This window comes from Equus caballus, chromosome 5 (assembly GCF_041296265.1).
Source record: "Equus caballus isolate H_3958 breed thoroughbred chromosome 5, TB-T2T, whole genome shotgun sequence".
Taxonomy (NCBI): Eukaryota; Metazoa; Chordata; class Mammalia; order Perissodactyla; family Equidae; genus Equus; species Equus caballus.
In genome coordinates this window covers 57,447,515-57,466,680 of record NC_091688.1, presented here as the reverse complement: position 1 = coordinate 57,466,680, position 19,166 = coordinate 57,447,515, and the positions used below count along the sequence as shown (strand labels likewise).

Genomic DNA, 19,166 nt, shown 5'->3' with positions numbered 1-19,166 from the left:
GCTTAAAGTAACTCCGTATGAAAACGCAGATTTACCAAACAAGTGAGGGAGTGATTATTCACTTTGCTAGATAATTTACTATAGTGTTACTTAAAATAGCTCCCCTAGTACATTTCAGCTATTTGACGCATAGAATTGATTTATGCACAGTTTTTTTAAGGATGCGTCTGCTGCTGAATGTGTGGTGCCCTTATACTGACTTTTAAAAATCAATCTCCTGCCAAAACCCTAAAAAGCAAATTGACATTCAGAGACATCGAATGAAATCTTTTTTTGTTTCCTCTTCCCCAAGAACTGGGTGGGGATATATTTGCTCATATTTTTGGACAGATACGGCTGAGTGCTCCTGTCTCTGGGGCTGTGCAGGGTGCTGGATGCAGGACAAATGGGATCCAGTCCCTCGGCCGACCCTGATCTGGTGGGGAGGGGAGGCAGGTCTTCCCTCCCATGGCTCATGCGGCTTCCCTTTGATCTCTCCCCCTCAGTGCTGAATGCCTTCAAGTACCCGCTGCTGATCGGCGTCGGCCTGTCCACTGTCATCGGGCTCCTGTCCTGCCTCATCGGGTACTGCAGCTCCCACTGGTGTTGTAAGAAGGAGGTCCAGGAGACGAGGCGCGAGCGCCGCCGGCTCATGTCCATGGAGATGGACTAGGTTGGGGCCCAGGGAAAGCAGCGACAAAGGGACGGTCTAGGAGCAATTTGGGCAAGAAGAGGACAGTGATATTTTAACGTGAAGTGCGTCACACTAAAAACCAGTCCTCTCTAATCTCAGGTGGGATTTGGCGCTCTCTCTTTTCTGCATGTCAAGTTCCGAGCGCGGACACGTTTACCAGCACACAGCCCTTCCTCCCACGGCACTTTCTGATAGAACAATCGAGTGTGTGTTTTTCCAACTGCGGCTTTTTCATGGTTAACCTTTGTCTAATTTTTTTCTCCTGGTTTATAGCTCTCCGACACGCGTGTGTGTCTCTCTTTCATTTCGAGGGGTTGCGGTGAGGAAGGGGCAATGGCATTCAGAGTTCTTTGTCTCAGGCGAGGACGGAACCGCCCGCTTGAGAGCCGGCTTGGCTTCTGTGTTGGAGGCATGACCCTCTACCCTGGCTTAGCGACAACACGGACCTGTGCCAAAGGCTAATTTGTGGCTTTTTACTACCCTACCCCACCCCCTATTTTCAGGGGTTTAGACTACATTTGAAATCTAAACTTGGCAGTAGTTAAGTTCTTATGGAGCCCAGATCATTGCTTTGTTTCTTGCTTCTCTGCCCCATTTCCATTTCTTTGCATTTGCTTTATGTAAGAGTGCTGAAATGGCGGCCCTGGAGTCTAGAGTTTGGCTCTCCACCGAGCACCTTATCTTGCCACCTTAGCCTTAAGAATGAGTATGAAGAAAAAAACACAGTCACCTCTGTCCAGGGCAGTAAGAAGGCCTGCAAGGAAGAGGAGGTTGGGGACAAGGAAAGGAACAGACACTCACTCCAAAGGTTCTGAGGCCGCTGTGCCTCAGAGGGCCCCAGGGAGAGCAGACGAGGGATCCTCAGTGTTAGATTTCTGCAGCTCATGCCAGGAGGGTCAGTGGTGCCAGGGGGGTGTCAGACGGAAGAAGCCACCTCCATTCCCCTCTCCTGCCCTTTGCAGGAGGCAAGGGTCTTGACCACCAAGGGACTGCCATGGGGACCCACAGATAACCCACGTCCTTCACGGACTGCTTGAGCTCCTTACCATGAAGGCGAATTGCTGCTTGCAAGACTGACTGATTTCACGGAATCAGAAATTGCCTGGAAGAACCACACATTTTCTCTGACCTTTTCAGTCCTTCAAGTCTTTCTGAGCTCCCAGGCAGGGGGTGAGTGAGAAAGGGTATACTTTGTGGTGTGTTTGCTTTCCTGTTAGGAATGCAAAGGAAACCCAGTGGTTTATTGCCAAGTAAAGAGTCTACAAAGCAGATCCAAGAGCAGTAGGTCTTGCCCAGTGGCACATCCCGGGAGTAGGACAGTGGACCAACCCGGATCTTCCGCTCCCTGGAGGGTCTCGCCCCCTGCACGGCACTGGCCTTTCGGAAGCATCGCAGTGGGGTTTTCTGAGGCTCGCTGGTGACTCATGCCCTCCATTGCAATCCTCTGTGCTTTTATCCTGGCTCTGAAGGACCTAACACTGCTCTGTCTTCCAAAGGGGAAAAAAGATTCGTTTGTTTTGAGCAATAAAGTAATACAAAATGATGGCCATTCATGTGCGGCTCTTTGTCACAATGGGCCGGATGAGCTGTACTCCTCCTGGCTCACCATCCTCCCCTCCGCTTCCCTCACTCTGCTGCCCATGTTCCTTCTGCATTTGTCACTGAGTCGCCCCCAGGAGGCAGATTTCCACCAAGTTTCCCCTTTTTGTTCTACTCACTGAGGTGACTACTCATGTGATAGAAATTCTAGATTCTGCACTCGTGGTAGCAGCACAGATGAATCCCAGGCCTGGGGTCGTGGCGGGAAGACCGGCTGCAGTATATCCCACCAGAGCATGAGTGACTGGAGGAAGAGGAGGAGGCCTTGATAGCACTAGATTTGGGTATTTTCTACATGTCGTTTCCTAACTGCTATTTCAGAGGAGGCGGGTCACAGGTGACTGTACAAATGGGCATGAAAGAGAGAACATGTATGAACAGGTGTTGTGTCAGTAACAGCCAGTGTCCTCTGAGCCCTTGCAGTATCACACTTACTAAAAGAAGACTCAGGACTGTTGTAGCACAGGCCCTTCTTGGTAGGAGGAAAGGGTACTTAGCCTTGGATGTGACCAGGTAGGCCAGGTGTATGTAGAACCACGGATGGGTCACATCAGACTCTCAGTAGTGGTAAAGGTGATGTATGCTCACACAGTGTACCTTTTCCTTTCAAACTGCTGTTACAGTTCAAGGCTGGAATTGTTAAGGCATTGACCCCAACCCCACCTCTGTCCATTGGGCTGGCCAAAGTCGCCTGGGGGCTGGTACGAAGCAGGGAGAAACCCAAGGGTGTTGTACCAAGGACCTTGTTCCTTCCAGGGACAAAAACTTGCCTGGAATGTGTGTCCTTTTAAAAGTGAGAGATGCTCTCTTGTTGTACCAAACAGGGCTCCCCACAGTTGCTCCTCTGGAAGAGGGTCCTGCCAGGAGCACTGGTGTGAATGGAAGAAGGACCTAGCCACGATTCACACAGATGAAACTGCACTTCTTAACAAAAAGAAACTTGATAAAAAGTTTGGGTTTTTTCCTAATCCTAAAAATACCCCCAGAAAGAGCCTAAGCTATGTTCAGATAGAAGCCTCGAAATTACTTTAAATTGTTTACTTTATAATGTTTACATACACTTTCACTTTTTAAAAAGAAAAAGAAAAAATGCAAACTGACTTTTTAACAGCTTTGAAGATTTTTCATGGGATGGTGGAACTCTGACTCACCAACGGGATTTAAATCCTCATTTAGAAATGTATTTATTTGTGTGTTTCCCCTCCCATCCACCTGGCTTTCCCTAAGATCCTGGTAAAGGAGGCCCCTCCTGCCCAGACCCTTGTCTCTTTCCCCAGAGGCTCTTGCTTCTTGCTTTGCAGACTGCCTGCAGCCATGATTTTGTCACTGACATCTGTGAGCCAAAGACTGAGCCTTTTTGGCAGGAATAATAAGCAATACTACACAACTTGCTACTTTCAGAAAACTTTTTTTAGCTTCACCGATGACAACAGAGGAAGAAGGGACCTGGGATTCCGGTAAGTTCTTCTCCACTGTTTGACCAAATTCTCAGTGATGAATATTGTGTGCAGATCACTAGGAGAAAAAAGTTGACTGACTTTCTTTTTTAGCGTGGCACATAAGGATCTGCCGAATTTTACGTAGACAAAGAAAGGGTCTTGTGTATTTTTGTCCATATCCAATGTTATATGAACTAATTGTATTGTTTTATACTGTGACCACAAATATTATGCAACGCACCATTTGTTTTTTATTTCATTAAAGGAAGTTTAATTTAAATTGAAGTTGTGTGAGGAACTTGGTGTTGGCCTCTGTCTTTCATCCTCTGCATGAGGGATCGTGGCTGAATTCCAGTTGCAACTTTAACACTTTAACCCCGTCTGGTCTCTTTGAATCCTATGAAAGCATTGTAGATTTTCACTAAAGATAAAAGAAGAAACGGATTTCACGGGATCCGTATTGAGATTCCCACCAAGCGGAAAGGTGAGGGCTGGGGGCCTGTTGCTTACAGAAGGTCGCTTGGTCTTTCGGTGAATTCTCATGACCTTACAGGTCTCCTGTCAGGAAAGAGAAGTTAGATGTTGTTCCTCTCTGCAGATGAGGAAACAAACACCAGAGTTCTGTGACCATATCGTGACTGGAACAGAACGGCTTTTCTGACTCATGACCCGCTCTGGAGCCAAACCAGTCCAGAAGGTGCTAGCACCTGTAATGTCAAAACAATGTTCTTCCCCAGGCCACTGGGTTCAGGAGCCTGGACAGGAGGGAGCGCCAGGAGCCCTGACGCCCTGCTGGCCCCTGGAGCAGCCGCCCGGCCTTGGCTGACCTGCCCCACAGATGCTGCTCTGGGCCTTATTTGTGTCCAGGGACCACCTTGTGTAGTGAGGTCATCAGGAGCTGGGTCTGTGTCCTGGTACTAAACTTGCCCAGGGAACGATGCTGTTGCAGGCATGCAGAAGGTACTGGCAGTTTATAAATGCACAGTTAACGCTCTACTGTGGGAAATGGCCCATCACTGCACGCTTCTCTGTGAACCAGAGGATTGTGCTTATATCAAAACGCTGATGCAGTCAGAGCTGGTCTTCAGCAGTCCCCTACCTATTAGTGAACCTGTCCCTGCCTCAGTTTAAATTAAGAACAAAACAAAAGCCTGCTTGCACACCTACTGTGTGCCTAGGCACTGTGCTAAGCACTGTGAACCTGACACTTACTTACTTGCCCTCAGGCCTGGACACATACTTTCTTGCCTGGAAACCTCTCCCCTGCTGTCTAACTCGTACTTCTTCAGGTCCCAGGGAGCCTTTTCTGCCTCACTAGGCTGGTGAGGACCCCTGACAGATGCTCTGGTAGTCTGAAAGTGGTGTGAGGGCAGGGTCCGTTCACCTCTGTGGCTCTAGTGCCTAACTGTGATAACAGCTGAGACTGGGGTTCTTAGGATGTGCCATGCACCAGGACAAGTGCCTCAAGCCCCCTGGAGATGGCTACAGCAGAAGCTGTCTTACCTGCTCTCCATGCAACTGGATCTTCCAAATAAAAGCCGCTCCGTATCCTGTAACCCACAGACCACTGTGCATGGCACCCCATTTTAAAATAGAGGTTTTGTTGTTATTTAGGTATGGCAGAGCAAACAGATCAGGAGGTGACTGCCCTTGGAAAGACTGTTATACTCACAGATCCCAAAAGGAGGGGGCATATCACACCACGTCATGGGACGGGGGGGTGGGGTGACACAGGAAAGTGCCAGGGCCTGTCAGGAGGCGGAGGGAGTGAAGGAGAAACATAGGCAACAGCCTTTATTGTGGTTTTCACAGGAAGGAACAGGTAAGTCAGGGTATACAGGCTTAGGATTGACTGCTTTGGATAATGTCAGTGGGCTCTGGAGCACAGGCATAGGGGTTGTCCCTAGTAATCTGGTACCTGGCCCTGGGGTGATAAGAGCTGGGAACAGTGGTGCAGAGTGTGAGAGCCCAGTGGAGGAGATGGTTGGGGTATGGGCTCTGCATTGGCTGGTTTGCACATGGAAGGCAGCTCCCAGATGAATCCAGTCATTTCCTTTCTCTAGGAACTGGCTAGCCCTGGGAGGGGCCATCTCTCCAGGGTCAGCAAAGCCACAGATGTCAAAGTAGCAAAAAATAGAAAAGAAAATGACGAGATTAACTCCCTTATCATTTGGGGCTTGTAGACTGCTCAGTACACCTGGGAGGTGATGCTCCTGAGTCCCCCCTGTTCTATTTATTCTGAAATGTGTTTGCACTACCAGTACTCGTTACTATGATTACATAAAATCATTGAATAGTATGTAAGCCAATGAAATCTCAGCACAAAAGAGGTGTTGATAAAAGTAAGATGAACTATCTGGAAAGACTCAATAGAGGCAAATTGCTTTTCTAAAAAGCTATCACTTTAGGTCCAGGCAAAAGAACCGAAGGGGCCAGCCCCATGACTGAGTGGTTAAGTTCACATGCTGTGCTTCAGTGGCCCAGGGTTCACCGGTTCAAAGCCTGGGCACAGACCTACACACTGCTCATCAAGCCATGCTGTGGCAATGTCCCACATACAAAATAGAGGAAGATTGGCACAGATGTTAGCTCAAGGCCACCCTTCCTCACAAAAAAATAAATAAAAATTAAAAAATGGTAAAGTAAACGAGGGCCTGGCCTGGTGGCATAGTGGTTAAGGTCACGCACTCTGTTTTGGTGGCCTGGGGTTCACCGGTTCGGATCCTGGGCACGGACCTACACACTGCTCATCAAGCCATGCTGTGGTGACATCCCACATAGAAGAACCAGAAGGACTTACAACTAGTATATACAACTATGTACTGGGGCTTTGGGGAGAAAAAGAAGAAAAAGGAAAAAAGAAGGAAAGAGGAAGAATAGCAACAGATGTTAGCTCAGGGCCAATCTTCCTTACCAAAAAAGAAAAAAACATACCTTAAAAAAATGTAAAATGTTGAGAGGAGACAAATCACAAAAACAAATCACAAAAAAATGGCCCAGTGGCGCAGTGGTTAAATTCACACGTTCGGTGGCCTGGGGTTTGCCAGTTCAGATCCTGGGTGTGGATATGGCACTGCTTGGCAAGCCATGCTGTGGTAGGCGTCTCACATATAAAGATGGGCACGGATGTTAGCTCAGGGCCAATCTTCCTCAGCAAAAAGAGGAGGATTGGCAGCAGATGTTAGGGCTAATCTTCCTCAAAAAAAAAAAAGAAAAAAGGATTCTTTGCTCCATTGGCTTCACAAAAGTTTTTTTTTTTCTTTTAACTTTAAAGGAATCAAAGCCTGAAAGATGTAGACAAGACATTACAGGTTTGGTTTATGCAAAAACGTGATAGGAGACTCTAGACAACAGACCCATACTCAGAGGAAAGACCTGGGCTTGTGTCAAGAGATTGGTGAATGAATATACATATATATATGGTTGAGGTGAAAATAAAAATTTTAAGACATATAGGAGTCTTTTTATGATTCTCAACCCGACCTGACATTTTCTGTTAATCGATCAACTAACAACCCTAAGTGTGTCAGATAATGAAGTTTCTATTGTTATTGTCCTCATTCTTATAGATGAGAAAATTGAGATTTTAAGAAATTAAGTAATGTGCTCAAGATTGGAGCCCAGATCTGACATCTAACTCTGAGTCTGTGCATGTTCTCTGAATCACTGCACCAGCCACAGCGCCTGATAGTTTAGGCGTTCAGTAAGTACTTGTTGAATAAGAGAAAGATGAGTAAGAACTGGACCCTGCCTTCGTGAAATTCATGGTCTTGGATGAGAGGGAGGCATGTAAGTAATTCATTTCATTACTGTATAATAAGTAAAATTATAGAAGTTCACTGCCATAGCCCAGAATAGGGAGTGGTGAACTCTAAGTTATCAAGAAAGATTTCACATAGGAAATGCAAACTTAGATTTTAAAATTTTTAAATGAATAGACATTTCCCAGGTAGGGATGGGGCAAGGTTTTAAGCAGAGGGGATGCATCTGCAAAACTCTGATCAGGAGAGTGCATGGCTATGCTTCCATTTTAGATTCCTCTGGCAGCAGGGGACGTGGGGGCACAGGCAAGGCTGGAAGCTGAACTGTGTTAGTCCAGGGGAAAAATCATGCTCAATTGTGACAGCGACAGGTAGAATGAATTCATGACAGATTTTAGGAACAACTGATAGGACTTTGTAACTGGATGTGAAGTGTGGAGGCCAACCATGGGTCTGGGTGGATACTGGTACATTCAACACGACGGACAATACCAGTGAAAGAGAAAACAATGATAGCCGTTTTAGACTCAAGTTTGAGTTTCCTGCGGGACCCTCAAGTGATGATGTTCAACACCAGCTAGATAATTGGTCTGGAGCTTAAGGGAGAAGTTGGGGCTGGAGATACATTTGTGATTGTCAGTATACAGATGAGGGATGAGGGGCCAGCAGCATAAGGAGTGAAAAGGGCTGACGCTAGAACCTTGGAGAAGACAATAGTGTCAGGGGGGCCTGGAGAAGAGGATACAGTGAGAAGGAACTTCCAAAAGGGGTGAGGGAAAATCCTGGGGAGAGGGTGGAATCAGAAGAGGAAGGAGAGATGTCCAAGCAGGTTTGACCAATGGCCAGCCATCCCTGGGGCCACAGAAAGACCCAGTCAGTGGAGAGCTGAGCAGGGTTCGCTGTTGTGACCCTGGACATTTGGGTGGAACCACACCAGATTGCAGTGGGCTGAAGCGCCAGGAAGTTAGGAAATCAGACAGACTACAGAACACTGGGAAATTCTGGCAGGAATTTGAAAAAGGGAGGGAAGAGGAGGTGGTTTGGAGTTAGGGTAAAAGGGTGGATGTCTAGTAGGGTAGGAGACCCCTGAGGTTCTTTATGGACTGGTAAGCCGTGAGTGGGCACCTGTGTCTAAGGAGATAGGAGGGATCTAGAGCCCAGGTAAAGAGAGCTTCCTTTCCTTCTCCTCTTTTCTGCCTCTCTTTGGTGCCTATTCTGAGCCTCCTCCCCTCCCCTTCCCCCTTTTTTTTAATCAGAGCTGGTTGTCAATCCCTGCTAGGAAATTTAAGGAATAGCCCTTTCCATGAGAGTATCTGGAAACAGCAGATGGCTTAGGAATCCATCTGTTGCTCTTTCTCTTCTGCTACCATCCCCTATTCTCCATCTCCTACCCCCTACCCCATCCCATGGCCTGGCCTTTGTCTCTGCCCCGAGGAATCTAGTTCAGGCTTTTACCCACAGATAGGAGGAGTTGTCACCCACCTTGAAAAGCTCTTCAGGCTTGGTTAACTAATTGTCAGGTCCTGGTGAAGCCGGGCCAGTGGGAAGTAAGAGACCTGGGCATCATTCTCCATCACAGGGCTCATGTGGCAGCTGGGCCCACTTCGGACCTCGGTTTCTTCCTCTATTCTATGAGGGAGTGGACTGAAATCACTGTGGTCCCTTCCTGTGGTGTCACTGCTTGGGGTTCCATACATGTAGGCATGAGGCTCAGCCCCAGTGCCTCCTACACTTTGGCAAGTCCACCACTTGTGGAGCAGCCATCAATCTGACCTGCATTCTAAGAGCTCAAGGCAGGAAAGGGGCGTAGTCACAATCAGCTTCCTGCTGACCCCTTGGGGGTTTTCCTCCAGTCACTCAATACCCCACACACATTCTGCCTTCTGAACATCACGAATGCTAAGCCAGAAGGTATAGTGGAAAGAGCACTGAACCAAAAGTAAGAAGGCAGCCTTAGAATGCAGCTGTTGCCTAGTCAGACAATCTTGGCTGGGCTAGTTGATTCCTGTGAGCCTCAGTTTACTCATCTATAAAATGGGATTGGGATTACCTAGCACACATGCTGATGTGAGTTATTCTATGAAACTGCATATGTGAAAATGCCTTGCACGGAGCCTGACATGCAAAAGGACCCTGTTTTAAATATTTCTTGGGCCTGAATGCTTAGGATACAAGGCCACCATACCTACCATTTCTATGATTCTGTGGAATTAATATTTGAGCATGTCAAAGCTGAAAAAAAAAATACATCTCTTTTCATTAATCTTCCAGGAACTGGAACAGGATTTTTTCTTTAGTACAGTTCCGTGTTGCTTTGTCCAGTACTGTCCCATTCCCTCCATCTGAATCAGGAGCTGCATTTTTACATTCCTTTCAGCTGACACAAGTGCAATGCAGTGATTCCCAAGGTAATAGAATAACTGTCTCTCACTGGCTCTATTTTTTCTTTCTTCTTTTTTTTTTTCTTTGACAACAGAAAGCTTCCTTTTCCCTTCAGAAAAGAAGGGACATCACCCTGTCAATGTTAAATTCTGGCAGAAATGGAGCCACTAAAATGGAAAAAGAGAGAAAAAAAATTGGCAACGGCAGGAATGAGAAGTTGCATAGGATTTACTTGGTTGTATGCATTTCAGGAATACAGTGTACTCTGTGTTATTGGCAATGATTGCCTCTGTGATCGATGCTTATGTCTAAAATAATTCTCTTTTCAGTGCACGTAGCAGACTGATTGCGTTGATGGCCCCAGTTCTTTACCTCTCCTTTTGCCCTGTCACTTTCCAGTCCCCCTCACTAAAGAGATGGAGTCTATTAACCCTCTCTTGCATTTGGACTTGGCCATGTGCCTTCTTTGCTCTATGGGATGTTAGCAGTCATAATGCAAACAGAAGCTTTAAAAAGTGTTCGAGTTCTTTCGGACCCCTGACATCATCTTGTAAACATGCCCAGGCTAGCCTATTAGAGGGATGTGAGGCATCAAGCCAAGGCTGTCCTAGAACACCCAGCTCCCACTAGCTGTGAACAAAAGTCAACGTTTACTGTTGTAAGCCACCAAAGTTTTGTGGTTGTTTGTTACACAACAATAGCTGGCTGATACCGTACATTTGCTTAAAATTTTGGTGCCTGGAGATGACTCTTGAGTTCTCCAACTGAAATGGTGAACAAATTCTTATACTTAGAGCCCCACTGATATAGTAGTTAACAGCCCAGAGAGGTAGTTTGAAATCTCCATTCTAGGTAAACTGCCCTTTAATTGTTTCCTAAATACAAGCTACACATCCCTGCTTCTGTATCTCCGTGCGTTTCATTTCTCCTACTGGAATGTCCTTTCCCCTCTGCCTGTTTGAACCATTCCAGATCCCCAAGGGCCTACTTAAAACCAGCCTTGTCTGAATGACCTGTGGCTGTCCCCTGCCTGCTGTGGCCTCCTCAGCCTATTAACTCTTAGGGTACCTCTTACCTGAGCTATAAAGTGGATGCTCAAGACATGCTGCCTTATATGGCTACTGTTTTTTATCTACAGTTGTTTATTAAACTAGATTCTAAGTTCCTGGGGGGCAGGGCCCATGTTCCACTCCTTTTATGCCCCAAGCCTTGCATAATACCTTGAAAAGGGAAGTACACGGCCTTTTACTAAAGACATTAATATTTGTCGGTTGACTGACATTGGGGGGCTGTCTGTTAGGTCTGATTGCTAATGAGTAAAACCAGAGGGAGATCATTATGTTGTACGCCTAAAACTAATACAATTTTTTATGTCAATTGTATCTCAATTTTGGAAAATAACTTAAAAAAATGGAGTAGAAAATTCTTAAAAAGGACAGAAGTGAGAGGCTTCCAGACCTGACTTTGTAGAATGTTATCCTTCTCTACTCTAATTCCCACCAGAAAAAGAAAATCTAACTTAAAATGTCACCTTTTCCCTGAAGATTTTCCTGATTTTCTTCTCAAATTAGACATGCACTTTCCCTCCTTCAAATATCCGTATCTCTTTACTTGTATTTCTCCTAGGGGACTGTCACCTAACTTGCCTTGGGTGATGGCCAGTCATGTTATTTCTTTCTTGCTCACCTCCACCATCACGAGCAGAGGCTCCTAGGATCAGCAGCTACACTTTAATTCCGTATGCGTCTCTAGCACCGGGTAGGGTGCTTATCTTATGGCAGGTGCTCTAAGTATCTGATTACCTCTTCATCTCTCTCTCCTCTCTCTTTATGTTAAATGCCCTAATGTAGGCCCTCATCATTGCTCACACAGAAAAATGGCAAAAATCTTGTGACGGGGCTTCCTGCTTCTAGCCTTGTCTCCCTGCCTCATCTTTCATCCAGGTAGCAATGCACAACATGGAACTCAACTTAAAAGAAAAATCCAACTGGGCCATTCTCCTGCTAAAAGAAACCCCTCTCAAAAGATTCTCTTTTTTTTAACAGGGTAAAAACCAGCTCTTAGGCCTGCCAGGCATAGCCCACCAAGATCTGCCCTAGCCTACCTCTATGAACCCTTGTCCCTTCACACCCGCCTCAGACTTTACATACTCCAACAGGAGGGTACAGCTGATGTGTCATTATCTGTGCTAGACTGTTTCTCCCTAATGCTACCTCAGCCCCCTTCCTCTCTAGTGGTCTCATCTGGCCCAGCCCAGCCAAATTCTGACCTTCCCTCCCACCCACCGACTTCCCCCACTTCCTTCACGTGCCACATTGATTATTGTGCTTGCAACATTGCATTGTAATTATCTGATTAAGTGGACGTTTCCTGAGAACAAAGATGGGTTGTTAGCATCTTTATATGTGCAGAACCTACCACAGGATCCAGAACATAGAAGTACTAAAAACTGTTGGATGGATAGATGGATGGAGCAGGGATCTGTCTGTCACTGTGACCTAAAGCAGGCCAGTTTGTTACTGACCTATCTAGATGTAGGCTTGACCTATGGAACTAATGTCTTCAGTGAGCTCATCCCTTGTATGGTCTTGCCTTCTAGGACTAGAGTAGGATTAAGTTGACCTGAGTTCAGAACCAACTGTTACATTTAGGCACTCGCCTGCCATCCTTGGTGCCCAGGCCCACACTGGGCAAATGAAGATTCCCTTAAGTGTCGCCTGACAATAGCTGATATTCGTTGAGCACATTGCTATGTACCAGATATAGTTCTAAGAACTTTAAGTGAATTAGTTCATTCAATTTTCACAGCAGTCTTATGGGATATATACTGTTAGTATCTCCATTTTATAGATGATGGTTAGAAAAGATTAATTAACTTTTCTAAGACCACACAGCTATTAAAAAATAGAATCTGCATGCAAACCCAGGCAGCCTGACTCTAAAATGTATCACCACCACCACCTCACCTCAGCTTCATATTGTCCAGGGCCTTTTCTCTCATTTCCTAGTCCTTTCCTTTCCCAAGATGGAAGGAGAAGTAAGGGCTAAGAAGACAACATTTCTGCTTGATTTTTTAAATTTATTCAGTTTACTTAAATTCCCTGGTGATTACCTAAAGATATGTATTTACCCAGGGTGAGGCCCATCTTTTCCTTTTTTTATCTGTACGTGTTTACTTACTCATGAAGATACCTAACTTTTTCACATGTGAATTTGAGTGATTAGCAAAGAATGTATAATGCAACCAGTTTTGCTTTTTGCTAGCCATTTCTGTTTCTCTGTGGGCTGAAAACCACACTATTGCTTCCTCTTTACCTTAATAGTTAGAACACAGCATTTGTCACTCAGTGTCTGAGCAACTTCAGTGACACCACCAGGAAAGATCTGTGCTGGTGCAAATGGCACACATCCTACGTGTGGCATCTTTCTTTCTCTTTCTGAGTAAGTGTCATAATTCTTCATGTTTCTATTATCGTAGGAGCTAGTCAACTGGAGGCTGCTGGGTGATGGAGCAGGACAATTTGGTTTTTACAGGAGAAACTGCCACAGATCTCTGCTGTCGGCAATAATTTTGGACTTATGGATAACATTTTCATGGCTTACCTAGACATCCTTGAGCTCCAGGGAGGTGCAGTGGTTTGCTGAGTCCCATGATCCTGATCCCACTGTTTTTCACATTTATATGAGTTGCCAGATCTGCCAGTTTTGCTGACCCTGCCTTTACCTTATCTTCCTGGGCTAACCCATCCCTGGAGAGAGTAAGAAGAGGCTTAGATTCTCAACTGAGAGGTAACCCTAAGGTTTGCCTGATGTCAGAGCTTCACTAGATGTGTGCCTTGGGGATGTGGCTGGATGGAAGGAAAGGTTATGAGAGCACTTAGTAGTTTTAAGCGAAGCTAAAAGAAGGTTCTGGACTTCACCTGTGAACCAAAGCAGGAATTAACTACTGAGAGACTGAGAAGGGGACAGGAGGATTCCCTTGGCTCTGCTGAAGGGCATGTGAAAGGGCTTTAGCTAGTTCAAGGACATTTAAACATGTCGGAATAGGGTGGAGGAGGGGGGACTTTGGAGGTGGAGAGAGAACAGCTGAACGGGGCAGGGAATGAAATAGTTCCAGAGAAGGTAAGCAGGTACATTTTTGTGCTATAGGTTCCTTTAGCATCTGGTGAAGCCTATTGATCCCATCTTAGAATAATTTTTTAAATGACTAAAATAAAATGCATGGGATTATATGGGAAATCAATCATATTGAAATGCAACTATTGAAACGTTTTAAAATAAATTGTGATGTAGTAATTTGTTTGCTTCCTTACACATTATATCATAAGATCCAGAGGTGGTCTATTTACCACCAAACTTCAAAGTAGTGATGAATATGAACACTATTTCAAGATATCTGCAACAACTGTAATGTGATATGAAAATACATTGTCTACATTTATGACTGAGGGAGACACTAAATTTCCACTAAGATTAGCGAAAATAAAGATATAGGGGTTTTTTCCACCCAAATTTATGGACCCTTCGGTGCCATATATGGACCCAAGTTAAGAACTGCTGCTTTAGAGAGACTGGATTGAGCTAGTGCAGGGACTTGAATGGACGGGTTGATAGGGATACTAAAAGAATTTATCAGCGTGACCAGGGCTGTGGCTGAAGCATGAAAAGGGACCAGTATTCAGCACAAAGGACTGCTTAAGAAACATTGGGTTGAGTGGAACTGGGCTCATGTCTCAAGGGATGTTGGAGAGTATGAGGTGTGGATCAGATCTGGGGCCTGAGGGGGTGAGAGGTGGCCTGCAGGGTAGTTACTAGGACCAGTTGCTGGGGCATCACTGCCCACCAGGCTGGCTTGGCAGGCGTTGATGGCTAGGTGGACTGGCGGGATCCTGTGGAGACTGTTGGCTGGTGTGTTCCTGTTAGTCTTGTTCAGTTGTCTGAGTGTGATTCTCAAGTGTATGTGCTTTGTGTATTTGGACTGTGTATTTGGCTTGTGGCTTACATTGTACAAGTCAGACAATTACAAATTCTGTCTCTCTCTCTCTCTTTTTTTTCTTTGTCTCTCTCTCTCTTTTTTTTCTTTGTCTCTCTCTCTCTCTTTTTTTTCTTTTGATGAGCAGGGCGGAAGGCCTGGGGGGAGGAAGTTAGTAACCGAGGGTCAAAAAGGGGAAACTGGAAGCTTCTTAACCCATTTAAACAATTACCTCAACTAGGTTATATAGTTATTTCTTCTAGATTTTGACTCATCCTAAGCACTAATTTTGTATAGAGCAAGTTTTTATGTGAAGAACACATAAATCAGAAAGTAACTTGAGAAATCTTGGGAAGCTTTCTATTTGTCATTACACATATTGAGGGGGAAATGAAGGAAATTAATTAAATGATGATCAATTGATCAATTGCATTGTGTAGCAAATGTAACTTTGTGTTAATTTTTAAAAAATAAAGACTGATGAATCTTTTTAGAATATGGCACTAGATGAGGTTAATGTCAAGGGCAAAGGAGCTCTTGGACTTAGTACTTAGCTTTGCCTGCCTGATCTCTCACCCCTCACCCTGACTCGCTGTTCTACAAATAAAAGCCATTGACATGAGAAGGTCCTGGGAGGGGCTATTGCTTGTCTTACTGAGACGGTATTCACGAACAAACAAAATGCCGCTAAATTATGGACGGACGCGCTCTCAGCCTCCAAGTGTATAGAGTTTTCCTATGTGTAATGAAAGAGAAGTTGCTTGTTGTGTTTGACGTTCTCCAGATAGGTTTTGTGGAAGGTGGAATCATTTAAAGTTGCTGTTTTTGGATATCAAAAATGGTCAAATGTGGGCCATTTTATATGGTTCAATCTAATAGCTTCCGTTCAAATAATACTGAGGTGGCAAGTTTGGCAATCCCGATGACTTCTTTGAAAAAAGCCAATACCATCAGAGAATTCTTCATGTTTCAAAAATGTGACTTCAATGCAGTATGCCAGTACCAAGCTGTGTGCCCATCAGTCAACAGGAATTTGAGCTGCTGTGCAAAGGTATAATGCTCTGTCCATTAAAAGAGAAAGCCATGGACAATCTTTTGAAGATTTTACTCTTTAAGAGCAGGAGAGCTATGTACAACATATCCCACAGAGAACATGTTTGTTTATAATAAGATGCTTCAGTGTATGATTTCAATGCATAGCCACTTAAATTGACTTCTGTCAGTCATTCCTTTCCACCTCAAAAGTACCTATGAAACCTCTACACCATTTCCTTTGCTTTTCTGAGAAAGCAGTACCCTCCCGATCATGTTCTTGACCTCATGCCCCTACTAGGACCTTACTCCATTCACCACCCTATCTCTGGCTTCATCCATCTCTGCCCTCTACTGTTCCTCTGCCCTCAAACATGCAGTGGTGCCTGTGTCCATCCCGGCCCTGAGGGCTTCTCCCTACCCAGCTCCTCTTAACAGCTGCCATTCTGCTCTTCTCTTTCCCTTCTCCGTGAAACTTCTTGAAGTAGTTTACACTGCCTGCCGTTGTTTCTTACCCTTGAAATCTGCTGCTTCTGCTCTACTGAAATCCCTTCTACAAAGATCTCCACTGACATCCTCATCATCAGACTCCAAGGGCTTTCCTCTGCCTTTAGAATCCTCAACCCCTCAGCAGTGTTGGGCAGTGCTGACAAGCCCTTTCTTACTGGAGCATTTTGCCTCCTTTGGTTCCCAAGCCACTGTGTCCTGGCTGCCCTCCCACCTCCCTAACTTTTGCTTCTGTAGGTTTACCTAGTAATCTCTCTTTAGCCCTCTTCTTTATATTCCCTAACACTTCCCAATACTTATATGTAACTGACTTAATCTACACCTATAGGCCAGAACTGTCCCTACTTACAAACAGGCATTTGTAGGAAGCCAGGAGAAACAATGGAGGCAGCCAGAGCTTTGACATTCGCAAATCTAGGTTCAAGTCTGGCTCAACCATTTGTAAGTTTTGACATTGCTAAGTATGGGAATATCACAGAGTTCTTGAAAGGATTAGATTACAAACATTTTCAAAGAGTTGAGTAGACTTTAAACTACAAATATGTATATTTAATATTATTTCCAAATGTGGGATGGATATCCTTATTTATTCCGTGATACTCAAATTTAATATTTCCAAAATTAAATGCATTATCTTCTCCCTCACCCTTGAACACACCACAGTAACTCTTCCTGATATCTGTATTTCCGTTAACAATACTGTTATTCTCCCCGTCACCCTCACAAAGGCTAGGTATCATCTTTGATTTCTTCCTGCCTTCCATCCCTCCATCTACCCCTACTACCTCCAAGCATCCAAGACATTGAAAACGACAGATATTATCTCCACAATAGCTCTTAAATTATAGTCCCCTTTTTCTATTCTTTTTGCCTTCCTCACTTCTCTCCTGGGCTACCATAATTACCTGATGTCTGTGTCTAGCTTCCATCACTCTATGCACCACTGTCAGGTTAATTTTCCTAAGACCTTTCAAACACTTTCCGAGGACTCTCCATTGCCCAATCAATCAAGTCCAAACTTTGAGACATGATAGTCAAGTTCTTCATGCTCCGGACCCAAAATTCCTATCCAGTCTTACCTCTTATTAATCTTCATGTAACTCTCCCCCTAATCCAACTGATCACTCCCTATTCCCTCAAACAGTCTTTTTTCTCCTACTCATAGAGTCTGGTCACGAAGTCTCCTTCATCTAAAAGGCCCTGTCTCCCCACTTAGATTGTCATACTCTTTTCAACTCCCCAAAGTCCATTTCGAACATTACCTCTTTCGTAAACCTTACCTATTTCCCTCCCCACAAAATGTAATCTCTCCTGCCTTCAAATTCCTCAAGGCACTGTATCATCTCTCTCTCATAGCGGGATGACTATCACCCTACTTGACTAGATTATAAAATCTAGATATCAGAGACTATCCCAAACCCCTCTTCATATCTTGCTCCCTAAAGCATCAGAAATACTCTAAGCGATTGAATAAATATTTATTGAATTGTCAAGTAAAGCCATACATTTTAATTTCTGAAAAATGCTTGATTTTGAAAATGTGTATGTCAGAGGAAATCTTACCATTTAATAACGTTTTCTCCTTTAAATGTAATACATGAGATTTGTCCAACAGGAAACTTTATCCCTAGTAGTCCCAACTGACAACTTTGAGTAAGAGAAGAACTAAAATAGATTCTGATTCCAGATCCTGCTGGATTCAAGAGCCATCCTAATGAAGATTTTCCATAAAGCTGTAGTGGCTTTTTAAAAAATGACAAAACAAAAAACCCTCCACAGTACAGAAAAGAAGTGCTGCTGCCTCTTCAGATGTTAATTTTAGCTGGTCATGCATCTGACCTGGCTAGGAGCTACAAATAGTTCCAACCAACCAGCAAGAAAAACCGTGGCACCATGGGCAGTGTCGTGGACTTGGCCTCTCCAGCAATCACTTCTGTGAGAACAGGTACCCAGGAATTGGAGGCTTGGCGAAGTATATGCTGGATTGTCCCATAAAATACTGTAAAGGTGCATTATCATACATCGTATTTACTTTAAAATAAATGCACTTAGGAAAGCAGATATGTTTTATGGGAGTGGCCACGTTACATTGATGAAGCTAAACTTTTTTTAAGAGACTAGAGATGACTAAGGCAGTTAAATTTTTAAAGAACAATTAACTCAACGAGTCATTCCACTGCTCCTCAGCCTGAAGAAGGTGTTGAACATTTGAGTTGATTATAGCTAATAACCTGCAATCTCATTTACTAGAATTGTAATACAAGCAGCTACATAATGCAGCACATTGGGAACTGGATCACTAACCTATTTTTATTCCCCTTTCTCTCTCCTACTTGCAAGCTAAGCTCAGCATTGGCCAGAGAGAAGTAACAGTTCAGAAAGGACCACTGTTTAGAGCTGAAGGTTATCCTGTCAGCATTGGCTGCAATGTAACTGGCCACCAGGGACCTTCTGAGCAGAATTTCCAGTGGTCTGTTTACCTGCCGACAGCCCCGGCCCGAGAAGTCCAGATCATTAGCACCTTGGATTCCACCTTCGCTTATGCGGTGTATGCACAGCGGGTGCAGAGCGGGGAAGTCTATGTGGAGAGGGTCCAGGGCAACTCAGTCTTGTTGCACATCTCACAGCTGCAGATGAAGGATTCCGGCGAGTATGAGTGTCACACACCGAACACTGATGGCAAATACTATGGAAGTTACAGTGCGAAGACTAATCTAACTGGTAAGCTGTTTGCCCTCCTCTGCGTGTCAGCCCCTGGGAAGCCAGAGTCCTCATCGTCACAATGCCTTGCCAATGTGACA

General features: G+C 44.8%; 2 protein-coding genes across 4 annotated transcripts in view; both read left to right on the top strand.

The window, feature by feature from the left end:
* PTGFRN (prostaglandin F2 receptor inhibitor) overlaps positions 1-3,991 on the top strand; it is a 72,670-nt gene extending 68,679 nt beyond the window's left edge. The window contains exon 9 of the mRNA XM_023641345.2: positions 486-3,991. Coding sequence (XP_023497113.1) covers positions 486-652 — 167 coding nt within the window. The 3' untranslated portion in view covers positions 653-3,991. The remainder of the gene's footprint in view (positions 1-485) is intronic.
* Positions 3,992-13,109: 9,118 nt separating this feature from the next.
* CD101 (CD101 molecule) overlaps positions 13,110-19,166 on the top strand; it is a 31,044-nt gene continuing 24,987 nt past the window's right edge. Inside the window, exons 1-3 of one of the 3 annotated variants that reach the window (XM_014740202.3) lie at positions 13,201-13,295; positions 18,053-18,310; positions 18,706-19,086. In XM_014740202.3, coding sequence (XP_014595688.1) covers positions 18,259-18,310; positions 18,706-19,086 — 433 coding nt within the window. In that variant the 5' untranslated portion in view covers positions 13,201-13,295; positions 18,053-18,258. Of the gene's footprint in view, positions 13,296-15,705; positions 15,878-18,052; positions 18,311-18,705; positions 19,087-19,166 lie in introns of those variants that run through there. The other 2 variants (XM_023641344.2, XM_001496566.6) reach the window with 2 other exon arrangements.